Here is a 25,619-nt window from a genome sequence, read left to right as displayed (position 1 = left end):
AAATAAAAAATAAAAAATAAACTGTGAGCACCATGGCTCATCTCTTTTCTGCACATTAAGGATAGGATATTAACCAATGGTTCTATTCATCTAAATGTTTTCTATTGCTACCCGTATGCTACATATGATCTATACAATGTATATAATGCATGCTATGATGGTATGGAGCATACATTTAGATCATTGCTCTTTCCGCTCAAAACTTTGGGCTTTTCTGTGTCCATATTTTAACTTGCACAGCCGTGCAAAATGGGAACCCACGCAGCACTCAGTTCAACGCATTGTCGCAATGCTCTCTGAGGAGATGTAGACAGAAAAGTGGATAATCACCAAGCTTTCCATCATATGTATACGCTGTCACTAAGCCATGCGATATAGTATAGCACCCAAACTGCTCTCACTTTCATGAGTACCGTCGAAAGGAAAATCAGCAAGAGTCTCGAGGACTTGTTTGAAAGCAGTTTTTCAATACCAATGCTCTTCATGAACCTGAATCCTGTATCAGATGCTACACTAAAATATTTATATGCTTTTATATTTATTAATTCTTTGTCCTGACTCGAGAAAGATGAAAAACGGTCCAGGGATGATGGAAACAATAGCTTTTCCAACTTGCATGATATGGGACTCGAACCTGACGACGCGTTAAAACCATGTCAGTGAGATAAAGGATGTAGGGATAAAGTAGGCAGGAAATGAAGATATAAAAGAAGAGAGCGACTACGAGGCGCCAGCATAGGGGAATTAAAAGTGCAATCGTACACTCAAGGATACGATAGTTCTCCCAGCACCTAGGTGTATATCTAAGCTGAAGCTCGACAAAGCTAAAGGGCCCACCGAGGACACGTACAAACACAGCCAGATAAACAGGAAGTGATCCCGAAACTGTTATAAAACTTGGAGCTGACACTCGCCACCAAGGAGCAGCGTTCTGATTACAAGGCAACACTTAGCATCGAGGCTGAGTTAGGTGAGACCAACACGCAACGACGACTAGAGTCGATCCACATAATTCCAATGATTATCATCCCATCACTGTCAGGCGCAAATTTTTTTACAAGTTTTACGCACAGTTTTGCCGATGACCAATTATACAAGAAGCAGGATAATATTGATGCGATTGTGTTAGCAGATCTACTCATGACTTTAAAGAGGATCAGTCAACACCTAGAATATATGAAGTTAACTATGTCTCGACTTCATGCCTTTTAAGTAAGCACATGTATTGCATGGTGCCTCTTTGAAGAGATTAAACTTCTTCAATTCTTCAAGATAAAAGCTTTGGGTTGCATACTGGTTGGATGTTTCGGGAACAAAACCATATTGAAAAGTTTACAAGCTCATGCATAAAGTAGCCACTGGTGGACTCATAATTTTATATGATATTGCATATATATACTACAGATCATTATAAGGCTGTAGAGCGACGCCAGGTAGGAACAAACATGCTTGTTTCTTTTTTGTATTTCCAGTAAGCGACAACGTCCTTGAGACGTCTGTCGTTCTCACGCTCAAGCAAAGGAATTCCACTAACGCGTGTGATCAGAAAAGTGACAAAGATCGGGCTGATCATCGCGAGGCGTGAGATCCACAGAGACATAATTTGTTTGTGGACAGCAATAGAAAAGGCGCTGGAGCAGAGCAAGTGGCTTCCAAACCATAACATGCATTCGCCAAAATAATTGGGGTGTCTTGACAAGGACCTAAAATATGACAAAGAGCGTGTGAATGTCCGTGCAGGTTGCTTTTTTTTTTTTTTTTTTTTTTTAATTGGACAAGAAAGATCTCCCGACTTACCATAGCCCACTGGAAATGAAACTGTGTTTGTAATCTTTGCCAATGTTCTTGCGCCATTGCTGCTTTTGATAATTGGCAATGACTTCAAAGGTGAAGCCGAATGCCCAGATGCTCAGCCCAACATAATCCTTTACTCCAAGTTGAGGATGAAACTCGCTTGAGATGGAATTTGTAAGGTATCTGTTTTGATATGACATGAAAACTTTATAAGTCACGTATAAAAAAAAAAAAAAAAAGTGCCCGCAACAGGTCATTGGATACATACACTGGTAATGCTGTCATCCCAACCCAGATGCTTTGTATAAGCCAATAGGTGAGAAATATACTGGGTGTTTTCTTGACTCTCTCGAAGCGCTTATCATCATGCGCCAGGGCTCTATTGAACAAAAAGAGCCCAAGGTAGGATGCCCAAATGACGGTTGTCCCAGAGGCGAGGATTTGACGCGGATGGAATATTTGTACCACATTTTTGGCAAAAGGCTTGGCCAAAGACAAAAATGTACACAAAAGGAAGGATGTTGAACCAGTCAAATCATAAATCTGGATGTTAAAATAGATTGAATGATCAATTCCGGATCAGTAAAAAAAAAAATTGATCATCTTGTTCTGTCCTAATCAAAACCCTCTGTTTCTGTGTTTCTTTAACTTTTTCTGTCTGGAGTGCGGCTGAAATGCCCCATCCTACAATCTGTATGGAAAAGTTGGCGAAAATAGTAGGAAGTAATACCCTTGTTACGGGTGAAAAATATGTCAAACTCATGATAGGACAAACTTTGAAGGGATCGAATTGGAGTTCTTTGTTGAGGATTAGGAGAAAAAAAAAAAATGAAAGAGTTGAGAAGGTCACCTCAACAATTCTTTGTGTGTGTGCGTTGGATGAAGATCGAATGCAGTTAGGAGTGACGATGCGTGCACGCGCGAAAGCGAAAAAATGAAAAATAAAAAAAGCATTATCAGTCTATCGGTTCAAGAGCTATTCCAATTGATCGGTTACGTGATGAAGGATGTTTAAATATCGAGGTGATGCCTGTCTGAGCTATCATTAGCCATCAATTGTCAACTGTTGACACGCGTTTTATACATATTATATATGAAATTAATATATGAACATTAATAATATAAAGTGGGGCAATGTTCGTTCATGAGAACAGAATTAGATGAAGACATGTTTTATATAAATATACTGTATTATATAACAAAAAACAAAAAAAAAAAAAAAAAAAAAAAAGAAGAAGCAAGAGTAACCAATGAACCTGGATCATTGGATGTACAGCTCTGCCATCGTTCACTTTGTAGATACAAATTGAATGTTTCATTTGAACAGGTTGCTTGATTCCATCCTCTATTGTATTATGAATTATGAAACACCGACAAAGACAGTAGGACGAAAGATCATTTCTAGTCATGTGCCAGGGTAGATGTTTATACACATTTATTTGTATTAATTAACTGACTGCAATGTCTTTATCATCCACATTTTTTTGGTCACACAAACAAATAAACTTTTATTTTTCGCTCAAGTTGGACTATGCATTTGGACACAATCTTTTCTTCTTTTTCCCATGCAATCAAATGATTAAAAAAGTCCGTTATACAGTCCTGTATGTATATAATATCATGTCTGAAGAGTCAACATTTCCAAACTTGGATGCGTTCACTTCCCTTGAACTGCAAGGTTTAAAAGTTAATGAGCGTGTTAAAAGATAAACTCAAACTTTAGTCCCAAATAACTACATCTGTATATACACAATTGCATTCTTTTATATACACATTACCACATTTGTCCTGGATCCTTAGGACCCATAAACGGTGTATTGATGAAAACGGATAAAGCAAAGTCTCCGTTTGGAATAATGGCAGGAAGGGAGGATGACTTACTCGTCCAAGATGATGGTGGTTTTTTTTGTTACTTGCAATCGCAAAGTATAGCCCGTTTCATTTGGTCGCGATACCTTATATTTTTTGAATACTTTCGAGTGTATTGGCAGCCAATTGGCTCGCTTGTTACGAGTATTGTTGCAAGTCCGTCACGTAGTGAGATGCCACCAGAACAATTCAATCATCGTTTTTAGATTAAAATATAAGGTATCGTGACCAAATAAAATTGGCGATGTATAGATGCTTTATCAAGTGTTTTCATGCTAGCTTATGAAAGGAGACACATAAAGTTCAAGGACAGCCTCGATAGAGACAAAGGCGCAATCGGGGGTCGGACTAAACGTATATGTTGTTACATCCCGCAGTAACCGGAAAAGCTTATTCCTCTCTCTTTCTCCCTCTCAAATAAAAAAAGACTGGTCTTTTTTTTTTTTTTTTTTTTTTCTTTCCTTTCTTTTTCTGTTGCTCATCTTTTTCTTTTTCTTTTTCTTTTTCTTTTTTTTTTTTTTTTTTTTTTTTTCTCTTCCCCTCCGATACCCTTCATTCATTTCTGAACGATTTCCATTCTGCATAGAGATGGGTCTTGTCATTAGGTAGGTGAATACATCAGCTAATCCTTGGATGTCATGAACATGAGATCCACTGTACCTTCCTGGACTATTTTGTGGCACTGAAAGAGAATGTAAATAATACTCACAGCTCCTGTCATGGTTATTATTATTCTTTTCATTGTCGTCTACCTTTACCCTGTATTTAGAATCGCTGAGCAGACGTTGCCATTAGTGTATTCCATAACTTCGACTTGTATTATCTTTTACCTGTCACGGAAACCCGTTCATCTGGATCAATACACCTCTCTGAACGATGTATATGAGGAAGACGACAATGAACAGGAGACGCAGCAAGGCAACGATGCTACCATCTCTGCATCGTCCTTGATCGATGCCACAACTATTGAACGGGTCCAGGCTCAATACCAGGCGCAGCGCTCTTCCGGAATGAGCATCAACCTTGCACGCCTTGGTCTTTCAGCCCTTCAACTGGGCCTCGCTCTTTTCTCAATTGTACTGCTCAAGGTTGGCAGGAATGAGGATGATCATCAAGAGCAGAATACTGTTTGGGGTGATGTCGTCCAGATCTTGGCCTGGTCCTATGCCCTCTGCCTATCCTTTGTTCATGTACTCCACCCTTTCCTCTCCTTTCAGTTCTGGATCCGCCCCCAGATGGACCTTCTTTATGTTGTCGAGTTTTTGTTATCGTCGTATCGACTGTACACCACGGAACAAATCACCCTTGCTATAATGCAATGGCCGCTTTGGCTCAAGCTGAATGGCATGTCTTGGATTGTCAGCGCCCTCTTGCTGTGGGTCTCACTTGTGACTCGGCCTTATCAGCCTATTACTCCGGCCAAGAAACTCAGAGAGGGCGAAATAGCTCGTCTTCCATCATCAGAGTACTCGTCATCCCTATATTCGCAAATAACTTTTGCCTGGCTAAATCCTCTAATATACCTCGGCTATAAGAAGCCAATTCAGGATCCTGATCTGCCTGACATTGAAAGTGAGGATTACTCTATTCGTTCCATCAAGCGATATAACCTTGTGCGGTAAGTGTCTGCAAAATGTTTCATAGTAAATGCAGTCGATACAGACTTTGAAAAAGAGAAAGTGAGGTTCGACGGACGACCTTTAGGGTAGATGATGATATTCATGGGAAATTTGGGCTCGTTATAAATATTTACCCATGAGTTACAGTTTCGGTCGAATGGTATTGTATAAATATATAATTTGTAGAGTACACAATACTGCACAGTTTGATTGTTTGCCAATCACATCTAAACATAATTAGGGTTCATAAACACTCTACAGGACTGTACAACACATCCAATCGGTGATTGTCCGTGAAATCTTGCAAGCATAATTGGTGAGCTGATAGCCTTTTTTTTTTTTTTTTTTTTTTTGTGCTCTTTCACTTTCTAGCCAGGACTCGCTCTTCTGGTCACTCTTCAATGTCCTCAAATGGGAGTTCTTTGTGCAATTCCTATGGGCTCTGCCCTGGTGCATCCTAGTCAACGCCGCACCTTTTTGTCTCAACAGGATCATCGAATATATTGAGTGCAGAACCTGCGGACCACCTACCTATGTCAATTATCTTTACGTCTTTGGTTTGCTCTTTTCCTCATTGATTGAGTCATTATGCGACCAAAACGCCCTCCATATTGGTCGCCGTATTTTTGTTCACACTATCTCTATCTGCAATGCTGAAGTGTTTGCCAAGACTCTTCGTCGCAAAGATGTAGCCTCACCTGCTGACAAGTTAGACGACGACCAACCTAATGAAAAGAAGAATGATGGCACCTTAAATATTGCAAGTAAGTCCGGACTTTATTATGCTATTGCTCTATTCTATTGGCTCAGCCATGTGTAGCTATTTTTCTACAAATTCTCTGGCATATGACATCCTGACACCCATCTTCCATTAATACTGCCTCTTATTGTTAATAGACTTGATTGCCGTCGACGTCAAAAAGTTGGAGATTCCTTTCAGTTATGTTTTTTATCTGTATGGTTTCCCTATTCAGTTTGTTATTGCTGGTGTTCAGCTTTACTGGCTGTTGGGATACGCTTCATTGGTCGGCATCGCTTGCATGTTCTTATCATACCCTATCCCAGCCAAATTGTATACCATGATCATGAGACTTTTCAAAGATATCATGAACACTAAAGATGAGCGTATGGACGCTCTCAATGAAATGCTCTCTGCCATCCGTATTGTTAAATTCTTTGGTTGGGAATCCAAGTTCGAGGAAAGGATCACTGCAGCACGTGAGAAGGAGCTGAAGCGCACCAAGGACTCATATGTCAAGATGATCTTCACCGAGATTGTCTGGATGATTGTACCACTGCTCAACATTGTCATTATCTTGGTTGTCTACACCAAAGTCTTTGGTAATGAAATTTCAGCGTCCAAGATGTTTACAACTTTAGCCTTGTTCAATATCATGCGACAGTCCTTGAACATGCTTCCTTGGCAGATCAAGAATACCATGCAGGCTGCGGTCAGTTTAAAGCGTATCAACAGGTTTCTACTCGAAGAAGATCTCGTCAAAGATACCACAGTTACCAAAATCAGTGCAAAGGCTCAAACTAGATCTTCTCACCCCACGGTTGGCTTTGTCAACGCTTCCTACATCTGGCCCAACAAGGAAAACGGCAAGGATGATGTGTCCGCTCCAAAGGAAGAAACAAAACCCTCATGGACACAAAGGATTAAGAGAAAGCTATTCAAGGCCTCTAAGGTTGATGTCATTGAGGAACCTATAACTCAATCTGAGGCTATTCAGGAACGGTTCAAGCTCAAGGACTTGACGATCGATTTTCCTGTTGGGAAATTGTCGGTCATTATTGGACCAACTGGCTCAGGAAAATCGGCATTGTTGCTCGCTTTACTCGGTGAACTCGAACGACTCGAAGGTCATCAGTACATGCCACGCTTGGATTATGGCCCAGGGCCACATAGTGAGATTGGATCGGGGATTGCATATGTTGCCCAAACTGCTTGGCTTCAAAACACCAGCATCCGTAATAACATCTTGTTCGGCAGTGAATTTGATCAGGAGCGATATGATGCTGTTGTTGAAGGCTGCGCTCTCACAACTGACTTTGAAATCATGGAATTCGGCGATGCTACAGAGATTGGTGAGCAAGGCATTACCCTTTCCGGTGGTCAGAAGCAGCGTGTTTCTTTGGCCAGAGCCATCTATTCACGTGCCAACGTTCTTCTTCTGGACGATTGTCTCTCAGCTGTGGATACTCATACAGGCAAACATCTCTTCCAGACTTTGACCGGCCCCTTACTCACTGGTCGAACGATATTATTGGTTACTCATCAGGTTCAGCTTACAATGACCTCCGCTGACTTGATTGTGGTCATGAATAAAGGCGAGATACTGGGTTCAGGAACACCTCTGGAGGCGATTCATAACCACTGGGTCGATTACGTTACTTTACCCACCTCAAAGGATGGTGATTCGAGTGAGGTCAGCACATTACACAACGAAGAGGGTCAGCAGCAGCCCAAGGCCAAAAAAGATACTAAGGAAAAGCGCACTGTCAAGCTGACCGACGATGAGAAGCAGGTTGAAGGAGCTGTCGCATGGAATGTATATAAGACATATTTGATTGCTTCCGGAGGCTGGCCCTTCTGGATTGGTCTAGTGATCCTCTTCATGATTCGTGAGGTGGTTGATGTTAGTCAAAATGCCTGGCTCGCAATTTGGTCTAACAAGATGGCCGAAGCTACTGGTTCATATGCCATCAAGTTATTCGACTACGCTGTCCCTGCTTCTGTTTCCCAATCATTTTATGCTTCTTTCGCCTCTGTTGATAGAAAACCATACGGCATGGCGACCTTGTATATGTTTGGAAAGGGAACACCTGAAACCGTTAATGTCGACTTTTATCTCGGAGTGTACATTCTTTTGAGCATATTAACACTTGTATTTGCTGCATTGACCAACTACTACACCATTTTTGGGGGTCTCGCTGCATCACGTTCACTGCACCAGCAGCTCTTACACAAGATTGTTCGTGCTAAGGTCCGTTTCTTTGATACGACCCCGATTGGTCGCATCGTGAACCGTTTCAGCTCGGATATCTCCACGATTGACGACGATGTCAGCAACGGTCTCCAGGGTCTCTTTGGTTCATTCGTTACGGTTCTTGGAATAGTAGTCATTATCTCTGCCAACATGCCGCTGTTCATGATCCCAGCGGTTTTCATTGTTGCCATTTATGGTGTCATTGGCGCGCTCTATGTGCCAATCTCACGCCAGATGAAGAGATTGAATTCTAACTCGAGGTCCCCTATCTTGAATCATTTTAATGAAGCTTTGAACGGCCTCATCACGATTCGTGCCTATGGTTTCGAGAAGCGCTTTTTATCCAAGAATTTGATCAATCAAGACAACAACAACAGGACATTCTTCTTGCTTTGGTCCACGAATCGTTGGCTACATTGGCGCGTTGACATCGCAGGCGCTCTTGTTGCTTTTGCCACTGGGATCCTTATCTTGCAAAACTACGGGCGCATCGAGCCAGGTTGGGCTGCTATGAGTTTGACCTATGCACTCATGTTCACAGGAACAATTGTCTGGATGATCCGCAACTATGCTCAGAATGAGATGAATTTGAACTCAGTTGAACGTGTAGCTGAATATATGGATTTGGAGGAGGAGCCACCAGCTATTATTGAAGGATCTCGACCTCCAGCCTCTTGGCCTCATGCCGGCCAGATAGTAGTTGAGAATCTAGTGATGAAGTATGCACCTGATGCTCCTGCAGTGATCAAGAATGTATCCTTCAAGATCAATGCAGGGGAGAAGATTGGTGTTGTCGGTCGAACTGGATCTGGCAAATCAACACTTGCAATTAGTCTGTTCCGTTTCATGGACCCTGTCAGTGGGACAATTTTAATTGATGGTATTGACATTTGCAAGATAGGTCTTCAGGACTTGCGCTCCAACTTGACCATCATTCCACAGGATCCTATTCTTTTCAAGGGCACATTACGATCCAACTTGGACCCTTTTGGTGAACATGAAGATAGGGAGCTCTGGGAGGCTCTTCGTAGAAGTCACCTTATCCCTGATATCAAACCCAGTTCAAAAGCTGCGAGTCTCCGCCACAGTTTGGAAACTCTCAGTATAGCGCCTGTTGACGCGGAGGCCTCATCCTCAAAATCATCTGCGTGCTCAATCAAGGGCTCAGGATCTAGTGATAATGATACAGTAGATCCTACCAAGATCACATTGGATACTCCTGTCAAGGAAAATGGTTCCAACTTTTCGCAAGGTCAGCGTCAGCTGATCGCCTTGGCTCGCGCACTAGTCCGCCAATCCAAAATCATTATCATGGATGAAGCTACAGCAAGTGTAGACTTTGAGACGGATCTCAAAATCCAAGGTACAATTCGCCAAGAAATGACCAACTCAACCATTATTACTATAGCACATAGAATCAGGACGATCGCAGACTTTGATCGCGTTCTGGTCATGAACGCAGGTGAAGTCGCTGAGTTTGACAAGCCGTTGACGTTGATGAAGAAAGAAGAGAGCTTGTTTCGATCGATGTGCGAGCGCTCTTCGGAATTTGAGGCATTACTGACGATCGCAGAGGAAAAAGAGCGGCAGGATGCAGTGCGTCTATCATAAATATTCCTCAATGCCAACCATTTCCATTTATCCCTTATACCGTCAACCTGGCAAATTTGCCGGGTTATTTTTTTTTATCAATAAATTATAAACTGCACCTCTCTATTTCTATGCTCAAAAGAAAGCGCGCTGGGCGTTGCATCCACGGTTGCGACATTGATCACCCATTCATTAATTGAATTCCGTTCAAATTATTTAATTATCAACGATTACGCTCATGAGCTCATCATTCACTTCATCATTCGAGACAGTAGTAGCTGTGGAAGAAGCTTCTCTAAGAGAGAAATAAGAGGGGAAGAAGAAGGGTTTACCTCCGTGCTCTGTTTTCGACAGCATGTAGAGGTGAATTCCGAGCAGGACGAGGATGGTAGTAGTTGTGAACCAACAACTGTGCAGGGGAGGAAAGGGAGACGAAAAAAGAAACCTGTGAAAGACCTGTCAACTCCTTCTGACTTCATTCCGTTGCAGCGGCCTGGGCATGTGGCATTTATCCGTCTGCCAGCACCATTGGATCTTAGTACTCCAGCCTAAATCAGTTTGTTTTGGCTTTTTTTCACTGACTTGGTGCTCAATACGATTGTGAAAAACACCTATATTTATGCTATCAGTAAAGATGCAGGCCCTTTGAGGCGTCCATGGATCTGAGCTGAATGAACTGGTGATATGGATTGCTCAGGTCTTATACTATGGCCTGTACAGAATACTCGTCAAGTATTTCTGGAGCACTGATAAACAAGACCCCATCCGCGATCTCTCAAAATATATGATGCAGGCTTGCTATGAGCAGATCAAGAGATATCTCCACATATCGTCTGCAGATGCCACAATTACCAACTACTTCGACAAACTAGAGCCTTTGCTCTCCCACATCCGCAATTTATCACAAAGGCTCTACTTTCTAGCAACAAATGTATCAGTAGACGAAATGATGGTTCGATTCTCTGATCGAAGTCCATATACTCTTTGTATGAAAAATAAGCCAGTTCCCGAGGGATTCAAGATCTTGTCTCTATGCGGGTCAGAATACGCATTCACTTTTTCTCTAACCTCAAGGATCGACTCTTTTCAAGTACCAAGGATAGAAGGACTCACAAAAACTGGAAATTCGGTAAACTATATACTTAGTCCAGCAGCTTCCTTATAGTTGGTTATCATTCGACGTTATTCTTCCAGTGTCAAACTGTTTCGGCATCTCAGAAATATGGGTATTAGTGCATGTGGGACAGCAAGAAGACAAGCGGGGATCCCCAAGGAGCTTCAAGCGGATAAAGCATGACTGGGACACTCGCTCCGGTGTCATGATAGATGAGGTGTTGGCGTTTTTGTGGCAAGATATAGGCCCTGTAAAGATGCTAGCAATCATCCATGGTGTCGTTAGAGAGGAATGAGAAATTACAAGGGAAAGACGCGCGACCCGAGAAACAAGTACAAATGCTGTAAATGTGCGGACAGTTTTTGGTTCTTCCCCTCGAAAAGAATTAAAGATCCCCAAAATCATTGATGATTACATCTTCAATATGGGGCATTAGCAGGAACCTCATGAAGCCTTTCCGCTCCACAAGATAACCCCATGTAGCATGATTCATGAGCCGAAGCTCTATTCGTATTCAACTAATTATCGGAAAAGGCGGTAATCGTCGCGTTCTAGCACGGATGGGGACGTAAATATCGCTGACCAACTTAGGTTGTATTACACCACACATCATTTCAATCGACGAAACTGAGAGTTCCGAAAGATTCTCGTCTGGGTACTCATTAAATCAGTTCGTAGCACTCTGTGCATTCTCCCCAAAAATAAAATTCGTGTTAATTTTTTAAATGGCTCTGGATGGTGCACGTGTACAAAAGAGTGGCTTTATTCTTGTTTGTCTTGTTTGTGCTCTATTTGCCATCACAAACACATCATCTATCCTCTGTCTTCATAATCGCTGAGATGTCTACAGCTGAACAATATATCCAGACGGAATATCCCGTCATAGATCCCGATCCCCACTTCACTCGGGTTATCCGCTACATGCGCGGTTCAGACCTTGCTGCATGGGGTGGTTTGACTGTTGGAGGTCCTGCTATTCTACTCGCATTTGGTAATGGAGACAAATGTTCTTTTTCTCAAGGAACATACATTCCCCGCTATCCACAATATAGCTAGGATTTCGATTCCATCAGGATTTTTGAGGAATGACTGTCTCTTTTATCTGAAGAAAAGTTGTATCCGTGAAACAATAAGTCAGGTCTCCAGGACTCCGATTCAACTTCAAGTTGGATATTGAGACGCAGGAAGACTACCTTTTCTTTTCTTTTCTTTTCTTTTTTTATCAGGGATTCAGATAGCCGTAACTTCAAACCCACAAACAAAGAAACAAAGATACCAAATATGTATTATGCCATGACACTATGAGGAACGTTTTATTGAAATGATCACACGATACGAAGTGCTTACTTTAGTTACTTGTGATTGGACTGATCAGGATTGAAAGACTATGCATGGCACGCAACACTCTTGTTTGGATCTGTTGAATGGGCTATATTAATTATCAAATACTTACGGCACTCAATATGGATTATGCTCGCATAATGTGAAGCATCAGTATCTCATTATTGCTTGGACTTGTGGGCTTTAGATCAACCACTACAGACAAACCAACCCCTATTAAAAAAATGAAATGTGTCAACCTCATTAGAGCGCATTCGCCCTGCTGCTGGGCCAAAAGGGGTCAATTTTGCATTGGGTCTTGCCACAGCCATGGGCTTCATGGGCGGCTTTCTTTTCTCGTATCAGAAATCAAGTCGTAAGTTTATCTTTTTTTTTTTTTTTTTTTTTTTTTTTTTTTTAAAAAAAAAAAAAAAAAAAAAAAGAAAAAAAGAAAACAATGGTATAAATTGATTATTTACCTAAATAATCTTCGTACCATTGTAACTGACCATAGTTCGCTTCTGGGGCTGGGAAGAGAATACTCGTGAACAAGCTATGGACCGTGAGGAGATGGCTGCTCGTGCTGCTGCTGGTCTTCCTGCGTATGGCGAGTCAAAGATGAGCGAACATGACCAGGCAGCAGCAGCTAGAGGCTCCAAGTATGCCGCTCTCAAATTTGGTATGTTAAAAAACCGTGCTGCTGTGTCCAATTTATGGCAATTTGCCCATCTTGAATTCATATCACGCATACCTCACTAACTAGAACACAACACAACTTTGCTTTTGATCTATAGCTTCAATTCCGTGGTTCAACACTGCCAACCACAAATATCACCTTACCGATACTATGAACGCTACAAAGAGCGAGCATTAGAGGAAATAGACTGAAAAATAATAGATTAATTAAATAATAATAATAATAAAAAAGACGAGCCACGTCATCTTGAGAAAGAGGTCCAAAAACAAGTTGATTTACACAAATTCAGGAACCTGGATGAACTTCTACTTTAGTTTGTGGGATGAGTTACACTTGGACGGATCGAACAAAGCATGCAGTCGGATCTTCACGGTTGATCGTCGCGAAATAGGTTTCGCTCGCTCGTTCGCACAAACAATTCTACCCGGTTCGGATGTGGAAGGATGACCGCAAAATTTCATAAGCGGAAGAGGTTAGATAGTCCTGTACCGAAATAAAGCTTTTTCATCATCCTCTCTTGTATATGAACGTGCTCTTTGTTCGTCGTTATTCGTCTCTTTTTTTATTTTATTTTATTTTATTTTTATTTTTTAATCCATGCGGAAATGTCGAAGTACAGACTTCAGAGGCTTGCTACGGACATAACCTCAATCACACTTGTTTGAGGCTTTCTGCCTTGACAGAGTGACAGACAGCACATTTAACACTACTGAGGACTGATCTAGGATATTTTTCTGCATTTTCTGTTTCCCGAATACTCTGGAAATAGGCAGTTGTCTTAATCCTGTCCTGCAAAAAATGTATATCTCGGAACGGTACTGTGTTCTAGATATCGAACAACGTACTTCATATTGATTCTATCGTTTCCTAGATGGAAGACCACTGGATTATCGAAGTATAATTTTTCCTTAACCGTTGATAAATGCGTTTTTGGTAACAGAAATAAACGCAATTTATCTACATACATGGCAGGGTTCAAGTATTCTTCTACCATTAGAGGTATAGCGCCAAAGAAATCTGAAGTCGTGGGCCCATAGAAGCATGTGTAAATATTACAAAGTATCGTTCCTACTCTGTATTGCAATCCAATGGGGAAGTTAAGAAGGCGCTGGGTTCGGACAAAATCAAGTGACGAGAATTGCTGCGTGATTTTTGCAAATCGCCATTCGATATCTGTACGCTGCGAATTCATGACACTGTTATAATGCTTTTCATGTTCTGACATACTGGGCCATTCATTAAACTGAGCTATGATAGTCAGACCAAACATGGTACTATCTCCATAAATTGTCAGTCATTCGCCACATGTATTCTTTGCGTGCTCATTCAAAATAGCTGCAATACCTGAAAGCCGGAACATCTCGATATCATTCGTACATCCATCAAACCCTGTGTTGGGATGGATTATAATATTATTAGTCGAAACAGTGCCCTGATTATTAAGGCCAGGGTATTTTTTCGGCCATTGTAGAATAATTCTTGGACAACTGATGGTGCACATATCTTGCGACAGGTCCCGTCAATAAATGCAAAGTTATTCCAGCATAGCGTCCTTTGCGATAACTAAGGAGGACTCGCTCCTGTAATTTAACAGGGGAGAGACAGTGAGAATCCCAGGCTAAAATATTGTCCCACCTTGCTATAATCCAACGTAGAGTCATGTTGATGACCTTAACAGCGGCGCCTCGGCACGATTAAACATTTACCTCATTCGATCAAGCTTAGTGGGAAATGAGCGCTTGTATAGTAAAATACACATTGCCTCAACAGAAGTGACTCGACCAGCGCTTCCTGCCTTCATTATACCGGCATGCACAATGCCACAATAATATGCAAAAACGCAGTCGATCAAAACGAAACCGCTGCTTCATTTCATCATTATCAAAGCGACTAATGTCAAAGCACAAGTCGGGCAACAGTGAGTCCTCGACTGCCAGAATTTGGATATCGTTCTCCTCTCCTTCATGCCTTCCTCTCCCTCTTCGTATGGCACATCTTCCGCTCTCCCTTCGCCTAGCGCCCTCTCGCCCTCTTACTCCTCTTCTTCTTCAATGTCAACTTCAGGAATATCTTCTTCAAGATCTTCCCCACGAGCAATAAGCCCTCCCATGAACAATATGAGACCAAAAGTCCCCGAGATAAATGGAATAATAAGTGGATGAGTTACGGAATGAAGGACGAGGTGGAAGAGTTATAAAGAGTGAAAAAAGTCTTTTGGATTTTTGGATTTACTCTGCTGCGGCATGCAGTAACTACGATAAGGGGAAATTTTGTTATAGCCACGAAGGCTCCGAAAAAATCATCCAATCTGTAACCATTTCTCCCTGTCACTAGAGTGAGTGCAAAGACGTGGATTTGTCATTGAGTTGCACGGCAATAAGTAAACTTTACAGATGCATCATGTTGAACATGACTAACACGTCATTGAAATAGTCACCTTACCCTTGCTTGGGTTCATTTTTTTTTTCTTTTTTTCATACTGTCCAGGGTACACTTGCAATACATATATACATACATCAGCATTCTATCTTAACACAATGATGCCGGGTTCATCCAAGGAAGTGGGAGCTGTGGCGGGTATATCCAGTACAAATGCGTCATCAACACTTCGGAGGCCTCTTCTCAAGATTGATATGGAAAGCGATAATACGCAATATGATAAGCGGCGATTGGATACTTCTTCGGCATCACATAATCGATTGTTTTCAAATAGGACATCAGGAACAGGAACAGGAACCAGTGCACCAGAGGAAGCAGCATCTATTGTTTTATCAAGTAAACATTCGCGGAAGTTGACCGCGACTAATATCGCTAATAACACTAATACGATTAATACCACTATTACCACTAATACCACTAATACCGCCCCCACCGCCCCCACTGCCACATCCTTGTTTCAGTCGAACACAGTCAGCACCAAAGCTGCTATTACTTCATCCTCATCAACGTATTTAGGACACTCAAAGTCCAATGGTTCAGCTGCAAGCTCAATACCAAATATTTTCAGTAAACTCATCAACAGTGTCGGATCTGGAAACCATATTGGCAGCAGTCGGCAAGCGAAACTCGGGGGAGATCTACTGGCTGCCTCACCAGCAACGGCACATGTTGTTGGCCTTGGTGGCGCAGTGGGGGGGTCTAAGGTGAATGCTTCGGGATCTGGCAGCAACGGCGGAAATAGCACCAGCAATGGTTGCAGTCGAAACAAGAATGCAAACGACAATAATAATACTAGTAGTAGCAGCGCTAACAGGAAAATGCTTCCTCCTGTAAGCGCTGTCCAGCGTCATAATCCATATGGCCGTTCTTTAGTGTTATCTACAGCAACTACACGACAAATTACTCGGACATCAACTACTAGTGACACAGCACCACTACCTCCAATTAGGTATGTAGAATATAAATGGTGGATATATATTAACCCAGGAAAAGACATGGGTAAAAAAAAACACAAGTAAAGTGCTTATATATCTATATTGCTTGTATATCCGCAACACTAGCCGAGCGTTAATACCTAAAGTATGGTGTTTAGACGACTTTGAATTAGCACGACCGTTGGGGAAAGGTCAGTTTGGGCAAGTGTATCTGATGCGGGAGCGACAGAGTAGATTTGTGGTAGCCATGAAGGTTGTTTTGAAATCTGACCTACTCAAACATAATATGGAGCATCAGCTACGTCGTGAAATTGATATTCAATCCAACCTCAGGTAGGTTTTTTTTTTTTTTTTTTTTTTTTTTAAAAAAAAAAAAAAAAAAAATCGATGGTAGATGAGGATTGAAACTCGACTAACTCATAAAAATGCTCCTTCGTCATCGAATAGACATAAGCATATTTTACGCCTCGATACTTTTTTCCATGATGAGAAGCGGGTGTATCTAGTACTGGAATATGCTCCGCAGGGAGAGCTTTACAAGAGATTAAGGAAGATGGTTAAGTTTCCAGAGTGGCAGGCTTCCAAGGTATTGAGACTGTAGGATGCTAATGGATCAAAGCTGTGGACTAGAGGGAAAAAAAAAAGTATAACGCTGATTTATTTTTTGTTTCGATCTTTAGTATATTTACGAGTTAGCTACAGCATTGGCTTATCTGCATCGGAAGCATGTGATCCATCGAGATATTAAGCCTGAGAACTTGTTGCTTGGAGCCCATGGAGAGCTCAAAATTTCTGACTTTGGTTGGTCAGTCCATGCACCATCCCCTTCGTCTCGGCGGCTGACCTTTTGTGGAACATTGGACTACTTAGCCCCGGAAATGGTAGAGGGCCGTGTTCACTCGAATCGGGTGGATGTGTGGTCACTAGGTGTGCTGTGCTATGAGTTCTTGGTAGGAAAACCGCCGTTCGAGGGGCTGCAAGAAGAGGATCGACAGGCGACATACTCGAGAATTGCCAAAGTAGATCTCGACATTCCAGAGACTATCAGTAGCGAGGCAAGAGATCTGATTTTAAAGGTACATTGTTCAATACAGCTTCCTGGCATAGTAGTATTCTTTGTAGTTTTTCTTTTTACGACTGACATTATAAGAGTGTGCTGTTTAACTTTTCCTAGTTGCTGAAATACCATCCGGACCACCGCTTGGGATTGGAGCGCGTGCTTCTTCATCCTTGGATTACTCGACATAATGGCACTAAAGGCAGCAGTAGCAGCCACAATCGGGGGTTATGATCGCCGAGCATTGAGATATTCAGATAAAAGGCTGTCTTGGCATTGATTGTCTTATTGCGACAATGTTGTAATACCTGAATAAAAAATATCTGGCGTGACGTGACTGCGATGCTTGTACAACAGGATAGGACAGAACAAGGATAGGACAGAACGATTGATAATTAATTTTATGTTACTTGAGAGGATCCGCGCATAATACATGCACAAGAGCACCATTCAGCTTCAGCTCCAACTTCTTTCCATTACATTCCTTGCATGCCAAACTCATTAGCCTATTCTCTGCTCCCTTATATTCTACTCTTGTTGTCTGAAGTAGTCATAACCCTCAAGTACTTCTGTTTTATTTTATTTTTGAGCGTTTGGGTGTAGTACTCGCCTGGAACGTTTCAAGTTGTTCCTCCATACCCTTCAGAATAGCAGACTACGTGATCCTCCTGCTATCTATCAACCAACTATGAGATGCATCAACAGCAGCCGTCGGGTCAGAGCTCTTCTTGTTTTGACAGCCATAACATGGTCCACGATTGCCAATTTACCACTTTCTGGAGCCACTGCGCTACCGCAACAGCAACAGGATGGTTCTATAGTTTCTTCATCTTTACTATATGATGCAATTAAACCCCATAGCTTTGACCCCATTACAGTGCTATCGGATGGCGACGATAGAGGTATCTCTTTGGCAAGCCCACTCTTGGCTGTGATGGCACAACAAAGGCTAGGAGATAGACCTGCAGACTGCCCACCATGCTTCAACTGTTTGTTGGATGCATTCCCTTGTTCACACTTCGCGCCCTGTAATCAATATGATGGACGGTGCGTCTGTCCACCGGGATTTGCAGGTGATAACTGCTCTGTGCCAGGTAATGAGTTTTTTTTTTTTTTTTTTTTACGACCACGCTGCCAGCGCGCTAGCTAAATAGAAAGCTTTTTGTTGGATTTACATCCTTGTACCAGTTTGTGGGGCTTTATCTGATGGCAAAGATAGGCCCCAGCGTGGTGAGGATGAGAAGTGTAAGTGCAAGGATGGCTGGTCGGGCATTAATTGCAATGGTAAGTATACATGGTTTTTTTTTTTTTTTTTTTTTTTTTTTTTGTTTTGGCGAAAAGTCCTAATAACCAAAACCCTAATCTCAATGTCTATTCGGGAATATCAAAATATTTTCATCAGTCTGTATTGCAGATCATGTTTGTGATTCGCTTGTCCCTTCTGGCAAAAATGGCACCTGTTATGATGGAGGACTCACGGTGTTTGAGAACTTTCAGCAGTGTGATGTCACCAGTAAGTACTCCTGTTTTCGCATCCTTTTCAGTAACAAAAAATAAAATAAAATAAAATAAAAAGTAAAAAAGCATGCTTTATTGAAGGAATAAATAACATAATAAACAAAATTATTAGATCGAAAGATTCTGGACACGCTAGGTCCAGATTTGCCACCTGCGGTCACCTTTTCGTGCAACCAACGGAACAAAACTTGTGATCTTCAATTCTGGGTGAATGAAGTCGAGTCATTCTATTGTCACTTGAGCGAATGTTCGTTTGCACAGGATGTGCAATACGATAAGACCGTGACGACGTACAAATGTCCAAAAATCAAGTGTTCATGTATCCCAGATCGTATGCTTTGTGGCAAGGATGGAAGTGTCAGTAAGTTATAATTACTCAAATTAACCATCACATTGTACTAAAAGAAAAAAAAAGGTAATGATTTAATGTTAATAATCGATTCTTTATTATTTCCAATTAGATATTGATGACTTTTTAGAAGAGGAGATTCATGGGCCTGGCGATTTTGAATGCTCAGGCGGCAAGTGTACCTTTCAAGGTAAGTTTTACGGACAGTAAAATGTTTTTACTGTGCTTTAAGATTAAGCAATATAACTAGAAATATCGTATCCCTTACTGCTATTGTGAATAGAGCCTGCAATGAACGAGCTTATTATGGATATGTTTGGTGATCCTGCTATCTACCTCAAATGCCACAGTGGTGAATGTTTGCACTATACTCAGGTCCCAGGATTCACGCGCCCTCCGCGACCGGACTACACAAAGGCAATCATTCTTTCGATTGGAGGTGTCTTTGCTTTTTTGATCGGTCTCGGCATCGCCGTATGTTACTTATCTAGGAAAGCATCCTCTTCGGACGGTCGCGGCGTCATCTCGCTTCCAGATGACGAGACTTCAAAACTAATGGCAGAACATATTCCAGCAACACTGATGTTCAAAAACCTGAGCTATTCCGTCGAAGGAAAAGAGGTTCTGAGCCAAGTAAGTGGGCTGGTGAAGCCAGGACAAGTCATGGCAATCATGGGTGCAAGTGGAGCGGGTAAGACGAGTCTTTTGGACATTTTGGCAAGGCGCTATAAGGCTGGAACTATTTCAGGTTATATCTATGTAAATGGACGAACAGTCTCAGATCAGGAATACAAGCAGGTCGTTGGGTAAGCGAGTAGCTCCTTTAATGCGACTGGGTAGTTTGCAGGTCATCAGAAAGGAAAAATGCGCTCGTGGTACGGATATTTCTCATATATTTCTTTTCTTTTCTTTTTTTTTTTTTTTTTTTTTTTTTTTTTTTTTTTTAAAAAAAAAAAAAAAAAAAAAAAAAAAAAGATATGTGGATCAGGAAGATACATTGATGTCTACACTGACAGTGTATGAGACTATACTTTACTCTGCACTTTTACGCCTTCCTCGCGACATGTCATATGATGCTAAGCGTTACCGTGTCCTCGAAACTATGTCAGAGCTCGGAATATTGGGGATTAAAGACATGAAGATCGGCTCTAGTGGTCAACGATCGATTTCGGGTGGTGAGAAGCGTCGTGTCTCTATTGCTTGCGAGCTAGTCACATCACCATCGATATTGTTTTTGGATGAACCTACCTCAGGCTTGGATTCTTACAACGCAAACAATGTGATTGAAAGTTTAGTGACATTGGCAAGGACCTATCATCGAACGGTCGTCTGCACCATCCATCAGCCTCGGAGCAATATCTTTGCCATGTTTGATCATTTAGTCCTCTTAGCGAAGGGTGAAATGATCTTTTCGGGCGAAACTAGAGAGCTGAATGCACATTTAAGACGGTTGGGCCACCCGTGCCCTGAGGGATATAATATGGCGGACTACATGTTAGATCTAACTATGCACACGGGTAAAAGCCCAAGTAGGCCTGAAGAAGGAGTTGGAAATAATGGCTTGGAATCGTATACACAACGTAATCCCATCTTGAGCGGGGACACATCTGAGGGACCTTCAGAAGAATCAGCACTGAGATTCAATGGTATGTCTTCATTCGCGCGTATGCCGAGTATGGCAGATGATACGCGCCAATGGGAAAGTGCTTTGGCTTCAAGAGAACATGGGCGATCAGTCCTTGGCGGTTCTACCGAAAACATAGCCATTGGCATCGACCCACCTGCCCTGTTGAATGAGGATACCTCTGCTCGGCTTACTACTGAAGAAGAGGCATTAGCAGCAACTCATCTTCAAGCACTTGTGGACGGCTTCAAGCAGAGTACGCTTTTGGCAGAGGTAGAGCAAGATATTGATACGGCAGTAATGGTCGCATCTGCACCCGATGGTATTGATAGCGGCAGTAATAATAATGGACAAAACATCCCAGCACCAGGATCAAGCCAACAACAGCGGCAACAACAGCCAGTTCTTTCTGAGAAAGCTGTAGCCATCTTCCGTCGAGCTTCATGGTGGACTCAGTTCAGAATTTTGACGGACCGAACACTCAAGAATATCTACCGTGATCCGATGCTGATGTTATCTCATTACGTGATGTCGATTTTTCTGGGTCTCCTTTGTGGCGCTCTTTTCTACAAGGTCACCAATGATATTCCTGGGTTCCAGAATCGAATGGGGGTCTTCTTTTTTATGTGTGCGCTCTTTGGGTTCTCATGCTTATCAATCTTGCCATCATTTGCGCAAGAACGAATTTTGTTTGTGAGGGAGCGCGCCAACGGATACTATTCACCCTTCATGTATTTTGTCTCAAAAGTCCTGTTTGATATTGTACCGCTTCGAGTAATTCCCCCAATGCTGATGGGCTTAATTATCTATAATATGGTTGGGCTTGTGGAGGGTTGGACTGAGTTTGGAAAGTTCTTCTTAGTCTTAGCGTTATTTAACATCACGACATCTGGCGTATGTCTGATGATCGGTATTCTCTTTGAAGCAGTTGGCGTGGCCAACTTGATGGGCAGCCTTGTCATGCTGTTTTCGATGCTCTTCGGAGGACTCTTATTGAACAAAGGTAAAAAGAAAGTCTATCAATGGGGGAAAAAAATGCAATTTGCATCGAAACGGATCATTGACATGTTACATCGACTTGATTTTAGAATCCATACCCGACGAGTTGTCTTGGCTTCAGAAGCTTTCTTTCTTCAACTTTGCATTTGAGGCATTGCTTGTTAATGAGATTACTTTTCTTCAGCTCGTTCAAAAAGAATACGGACTTGAGATTGATGTAAGTCCCTTTTTTTTTTTTTTTTTTTTTTTTTTTTTTAAAAAAAAAAGTACTCATTTTTTTTTTCTTTCTTAATTTTAGGTCCCTGGCGCAGTTATTCTGTCAACATTCGGATTCAACTCTGGTGCATATTGGAGGGACATCCAGAATCTGGCAATCATGGCCGGGACCTTCTTTGCCATCGCCTTTCTCTGGCTTCAGTTCCGAGTGAACGAACGAAGATGAGCTTATTCACGTAATATATCATTCTTTTCTATCTCCCCAACTTATACTGTAAATAAATTATAATAGCTTGACAAAGTTCCATTGTTGAGTTAAGATTTTCATTTATTTTGAGAAAGGCAAAACGAAGAGAAGACTGTTTTCTTCAAATGTGGAAAAGTAATCTAGTTGAATAAAGTAAGAAAAAGAAAAGAAAAGAAAGCCTTGCTGTTTTCGCGTTCAAATGTGAAAGAATGGGATCATCACTGCGAGTCCTTGGGCTTATTGCTGTCGTTGGTACTAGGTTGGTCACTGTGATCATCTTCACAACTCTTGAGATCCATATGGCGGCGAAGTTCATCTTTGCGCATAAAAGGCTTGTTGCATGTTTGGCAGCTGTAGATGTGGGTCACCCCATGGATAGATATTTGATGGCGCTGAAGATCATTTTTACGTGTAAACGACTTTTTGCAACCTTTCTCAGGGCATGCAAAGAGTCGGGCTTTGCTCCGGTCATGTGTCCGTTCATGAGTATTCAAATTGAAAAGACGGGAAAAAGCACGGCCACACAGCTTGCAAGCAAACTGACGTGGAGAGGAACTCGTATCGCCATTAGACTCTAGTTCATCCGACTTTCGCTTCAATGGATTCTTGTCCGTGGACAAGGGAGTTGTCTGGGTCGTTGCTGCTGGCGCTGTCGACATCGAAGTTACCGTCGTTAGTGTCGATTGCTGACGACTAACTGCAGCCATAGCTGCAGCAACCGTTTTCATCGTCAAAGAGGTAATCAAAGATTGCTGATGCCTATCATACAGTGAGAGTAAAAGGCTCAAATCTAACTGAGGCGAGGTAGCAATGAGAGGAAGTAAAGGTGAAGACTCCGTTGAAAAAGGATGGACAGCCGCAGTGCTGCTGCTGCTATTGTTGTTACTAAAATCGAATGGAGGATTCTGGGAAAGTTGGTCTGACATCCAATCGAGCGACATCTGGGGGCTGGACGTCACCATGGTGGGCGTAACCGATTTCGTCAAAGAGAGATCAACATCGGAGAAAAGATTACCGAGGAGATCGGAGGAATCATTCATGAGAGGTGAAGTCAGGGCACTCACAGTCGATAACTGGTTTGCCATATTTGTTGCTGCAGCGGTAACGAGCTGCTTTGCAAGCTCATCGGTATCTATGTCTTGTGAAAACTAGATGAATATGAATACCCTCTAGATTAGATGAGGTACTTACTAGGGTGTAGGATACGAGATAAAAGCCTTTTCAATAATGATGATGGATATAGCAAAACATACCGTTGAATCCGAGAACATGGGGGATGATACGGAAGTTGTTTCAGGAGTGGCCATTAAGGTCGAGATAGGGCTCGGATGAGTAATATCGTCATAGAGAACAAAGTCGAGTAAGGCGTTTTCGGCTTGAAGACGAGACATAGCCTGACTAAGATCCTGATCAGAAGCATCTTTCTCTTCTAAAAAAGTTGTTGAGGCAAGAGGTGAAGTGCTAGAGATGGGCGAAATAAGGCCCAAGTTCAGGTCCAAGTTTAAGCCCCCAGCGGTCATAGAAGAGGCGAGATTGATATCAGAGTCGGCACTATTCCAGAACTGATTGGGGGCAGCAATATCAAGGACTTCAGAGGCCACAGAATCGAATAGGGGGGTCTGGTGAGATGGGTCCGGCGAGTCAAGGTGGGATGTAAACGGGGTACTGGAAACAGAGGCGCAAATCTCGTCCAAGAGCGAGAGCTGATCGAAGCCAGATGCATCGTCTTGGGGAAGCGTTGCAGCCACTGGGGCAAAGGCAGGGGCAGAGGCAGAGACTGTTGAAGCTTTGGAAGAACTGGAAGTATTGAACCATTCAAGATCATCAAAGCTTAACAGAGGTTGCTGGGACAACAGTGAGCCATCACACGAGGTGACAGCATCGAGAGGGCAGAGGCCATCCTTGGGCGGAGTCGTTCGTTGCAAGACATGGTTGGTAATAGAAGAAGGGTTAACCTTGGGAAGAGAGTTTTGAATAAGAGGTTGAATAAAAGTCGGCTCTAAAGGCTCGTTAAAAAAAACAGGATCTGGTGGATTGTCTGTAAAATATGAATTATTAAATTTGTCGTCAAAAATGAACATGCACAGGCTAGAAAAGGAAGCTTGGTGTTGTTCAGGCGCCAAAAACAAAACGGATGCTTGAAAGTGACGGGGATTGAAAAAGGCTCAGTTGCTATTACAACGAACGGTACGGGCCGATAGACAAGCAGATATGAAGATGAAGAGGTTTGTTCAGAAGCGGAAGGGGCTTGAACAAACTAAATAAAAAGGTGAGAACACGGACGCTCTTGTGGGTATGCGCGTGTTCTTTAAAAAGAGTCGTTTGTTGAGATTTGCAGCAAGCACTGGAAGGTCAAGAGCTGCGCTGGCGGAATAAAAAACTATGCTTGCTTTGATCGATTGGTTTGCGTCGCTTTCGTAGATTAAGAAAGTGAGGGGGGAGGAGGAGGAAGGAAAGAAGGGGAGAGGGAGGGAAGGGAAAGAAAGTGAGCTTGTTGTGTGCAGTAGTAGCAGACAAAGTCAAAAGAAAGAAAAGTCAAAGGAAGCAAAGTAAAAAAAGGGAAGACGATCGTATCCGTATGATAGGATGGAACGTCCTTTTAGGAGAAGTGCTTTGTTTATAGTCCTTTGTGAAAGGATTAAAAAGAAAAAAAAAAGCCAATTGAAGGCTATGTCGCTTTGGGTAGAAAGGGGAAATGGTGGAGGAGGAAGAAAAGAAAAGAAAAATAGAAAAAAAAGAAAGAGGCGAGAAAAAAAGGCTTTTGCCCGTACTCCTTAAGAAAGAGCGAAGAGAAATTTTTTTTTTTGTGAACTGCGGGATGCATGGGGCGTCCTATGCTCACAAGAACATTGGCCAATCAGATTTCGCCCAACTAAAAATGAACACAAATGCCATTGTTCAACAACCAGTTTTTTTTACGCCGCCCATTTAGTGTCACCCATTTAGTGTCATCAACAATTCTATTTTGTATATCTATACATGTATAACATTCAAACTGAGAAAAAAGGCAGTGTAAAATATATATAATATATATATTATAGCCCGTTTCATTTGGTCATGATACCTTATATTTTTTGAATACTTTCGAGTGTATTGGCAGCCAATTGGCTCGCTTGTTGCGAGTATTGTTGCAAGTCCGTCACGTAGTGAAATGCCACCAGAACAATTCAATCATCGTTTTTAGATTAAAAATATAAGGTATCATGACCAAATGAAATTGGCGATATATATCTTCTCAT

The 25,619-nt window shown here is 42.0% G+C and overlaps 8 protein-coding genes across 8 annotated transcripts; 4 read left to right on the top strand and 4 right to left on the bottom strand.

Moving 5' to 3' along the window:
- Window positions 1–1,408: 1,408 nt before the first annotated feature.
- On the bottom strand, window positions 1,409–2,707 carry BCR41DRAFT_341939 (hypothetical protein; the record flags this gene model as incomplete). Its single annotated transcript, XM_022022268.1, has 4 exons — window positions 2,444–2,707; window positions 2,063–2,337; window positions 1,798–1,977; window positions 1,409–1,703 (listed from the first exon to the last, which is right to left on the bottom strand). The coding sequence occupies exons 1-4, from the start codon at window positions 2,555–2,557 to the stop codon at window positions 1,409–1,411; spliced, it is 864 nt and encodes a 287-aa protein (XP_021876610.1). The 5' UTR covers window positions 2,558–2,707.
- A 2,269-nt stretch (window positions 2,708–4,976) lies between these two features.
- Window positions 4,977–9,886, top strand: BCR41DRAFT_379052 (ABC transporter type 1, transmembrane domain-containing protein; the record flags this gene model as incomplete). Its single annotated transcript, XM_022027191.1, has 3 exons — window positions 4,977–5,281; window positions 5,655–6,046; window positions 6,180–9,886. The coding sequence occupies 3 exons, from the start codon at window positions 4,977–4,979 to the stop codon at window positions 9,884–9,886; spliced, it is 4,404 nt and encodes a 1,467-aa protein (XP_021876609.1).
- Window positions 9,887–11,819: 1,933 nt separating this feature from the next.
- BCR41DRAFT_341931 (NADH-ubiquinone oxidoreductase complex I, 21 kDa subunit-domain-containing protein) lies at window positions 11,820–13,237 on the top strand (the record flags this gene model as incomplete). The annotated part of the gene is made up of 4 exons (XM_022022267.1): window positions 11,820–11,970; window positions 12,568–12,675; window positions 12,814–12,978; window positions 13,094–13,237. The coding sequence occupies 4 exons, from the start codon at window positions 11,820–11,822 to the stop codon at window positions 13,171–13,173; spliced, it is 504 nt and encodes a 167-aa protein (XP_021876608.1). The 3' UTR covers window positions 13,174–13,237.
- Window positions 13,238–13,969: 732 nt separating this feature from the next.
- BCR41DRAFT_288640 (hypothetical protein) lies at window positions 13,970–14,284 on the bottom strand (the record flags this gene model as incomplete). The annotated part of the gene is made up of 1 exon (XM_022020313.1): window positions 13,970–14,284. A coding segment is annotated over one exon (315 nt), but the record flags the coding sequence as incomplete, so codon positions are not given.
- A 1,901-nt stretch (window positions 14,285–16,185) lies between these two features.
- On the top strand, window positions 16,186–17,661 carry BCR41DRAFT_379050 (aurora kinase A-like protein; the record flags this gene model as incomplete). Its single annotated transcript, XM_022027190.1, has 5 exons — window positions 16,186–16,265; window positions 16,497–16,703; window positions 16,818–16,956; window positions 17,051–17,446; window positions 17,545–17,661. 5 exons carry the CDS (start codon window positions 16,186–16,188, stop codon window positions 17,659–17,661), a joined length of 939 nt encoding a protein of 312 aa, XP_021876606.1.
- A 186-nt stretch (window positions 17,662–17,847) lies between these two features.
- Window positions 17,848–22,431, top strand: BCR41DRAFT_362628 (hypothetical protein). Its single transcript, XM_022025754.1, has 9 exons — window positions 17,848–18,521; window positions 18,616–18,711; window positions 18,830–18,940; window positions 19,058–19,306; window positions 19,407–19,484; window positions 19,578–20,100; window positions 20,270–21,921; window positions 22,007–22,134; window positions 22,216–22,431. The coding sequence occupies exons 1-9, from the start codon at window positions 18,116–18,118 to the stop codon at window positions 22,357–22,359; spliced, it is 3,387 nt and encodes a 1,128-aa protein (XP_021876605.1). The 5' UTR covers window positions 17,848–18,115; the 3' UTR covers window positions 22,360–22,431.
- A 4-nt stretch (window positions 22,432–22,435) lies between these two features.
- Window positions 22,436–23,738, bottom strand: BCR41DRAFT_195376 (hypothetical protein). The gene is made up of 2 exons (XM_022019840.1): window positions 23,634–23,738; window positions 22,436–23,518 (listed from the first exon to the last, which is right to left on the bottom strand). The coding sequence occupies exon 2, from the start codon at window positions 23,463–23,465 to the stop codon at window positions 22,599–22,601; it is 867 nt and encodes a 288-aa protein (XP_021876604.1). The 5' UTR covers window positions 23,466–23,518; window positions 23,634–23,738; the 3' UTR covers window positions 22,436–22,598.
- BCR41DRAFT_195379 (hypothetical protein) lies at window positions 23,200–24,680 on the bottom strand. Its single transcript, XM_022019841.1, has 2 exons — window positions 23,634–24,680; window positions 23,200–23,512 (listed from the first exon to the last, which is right to left on the bottom strand). The coding sequence occupies exons 1-2, from the start codon at window positions 24,459–24,461 to the stop codon at window positions 23,441–23,443; spliced, it is 900 nt and encodes a 299-aa protein (XP_021876603.1). The 5' UTR covers window positions 24,462–24,680; the 3' UTR covers window positions 23,200–23,440.
- Window positions 24,681–25,619: the final 939 nt, after the last annotated feature.

Source organism: Lobosporangium transversale (genome assembly GCF_002105155.1).
Source record: "Lobosporangium transversale strain NRRL 3116 chromosome Unknown BCR41scaffold_56, whole genome shotgun sequence".
NCBI lineage: Eukaryota > Fungi > Mortierellomycota > Mortierellomycetes > Mortierellales > Mortierellaceae > Lobosporangium > Lobosporangium transversale.
Note: the sequence above shows the minus strand (reverse complement) of the source record. Positions and strands in the feature narration are given on the sequence as shown.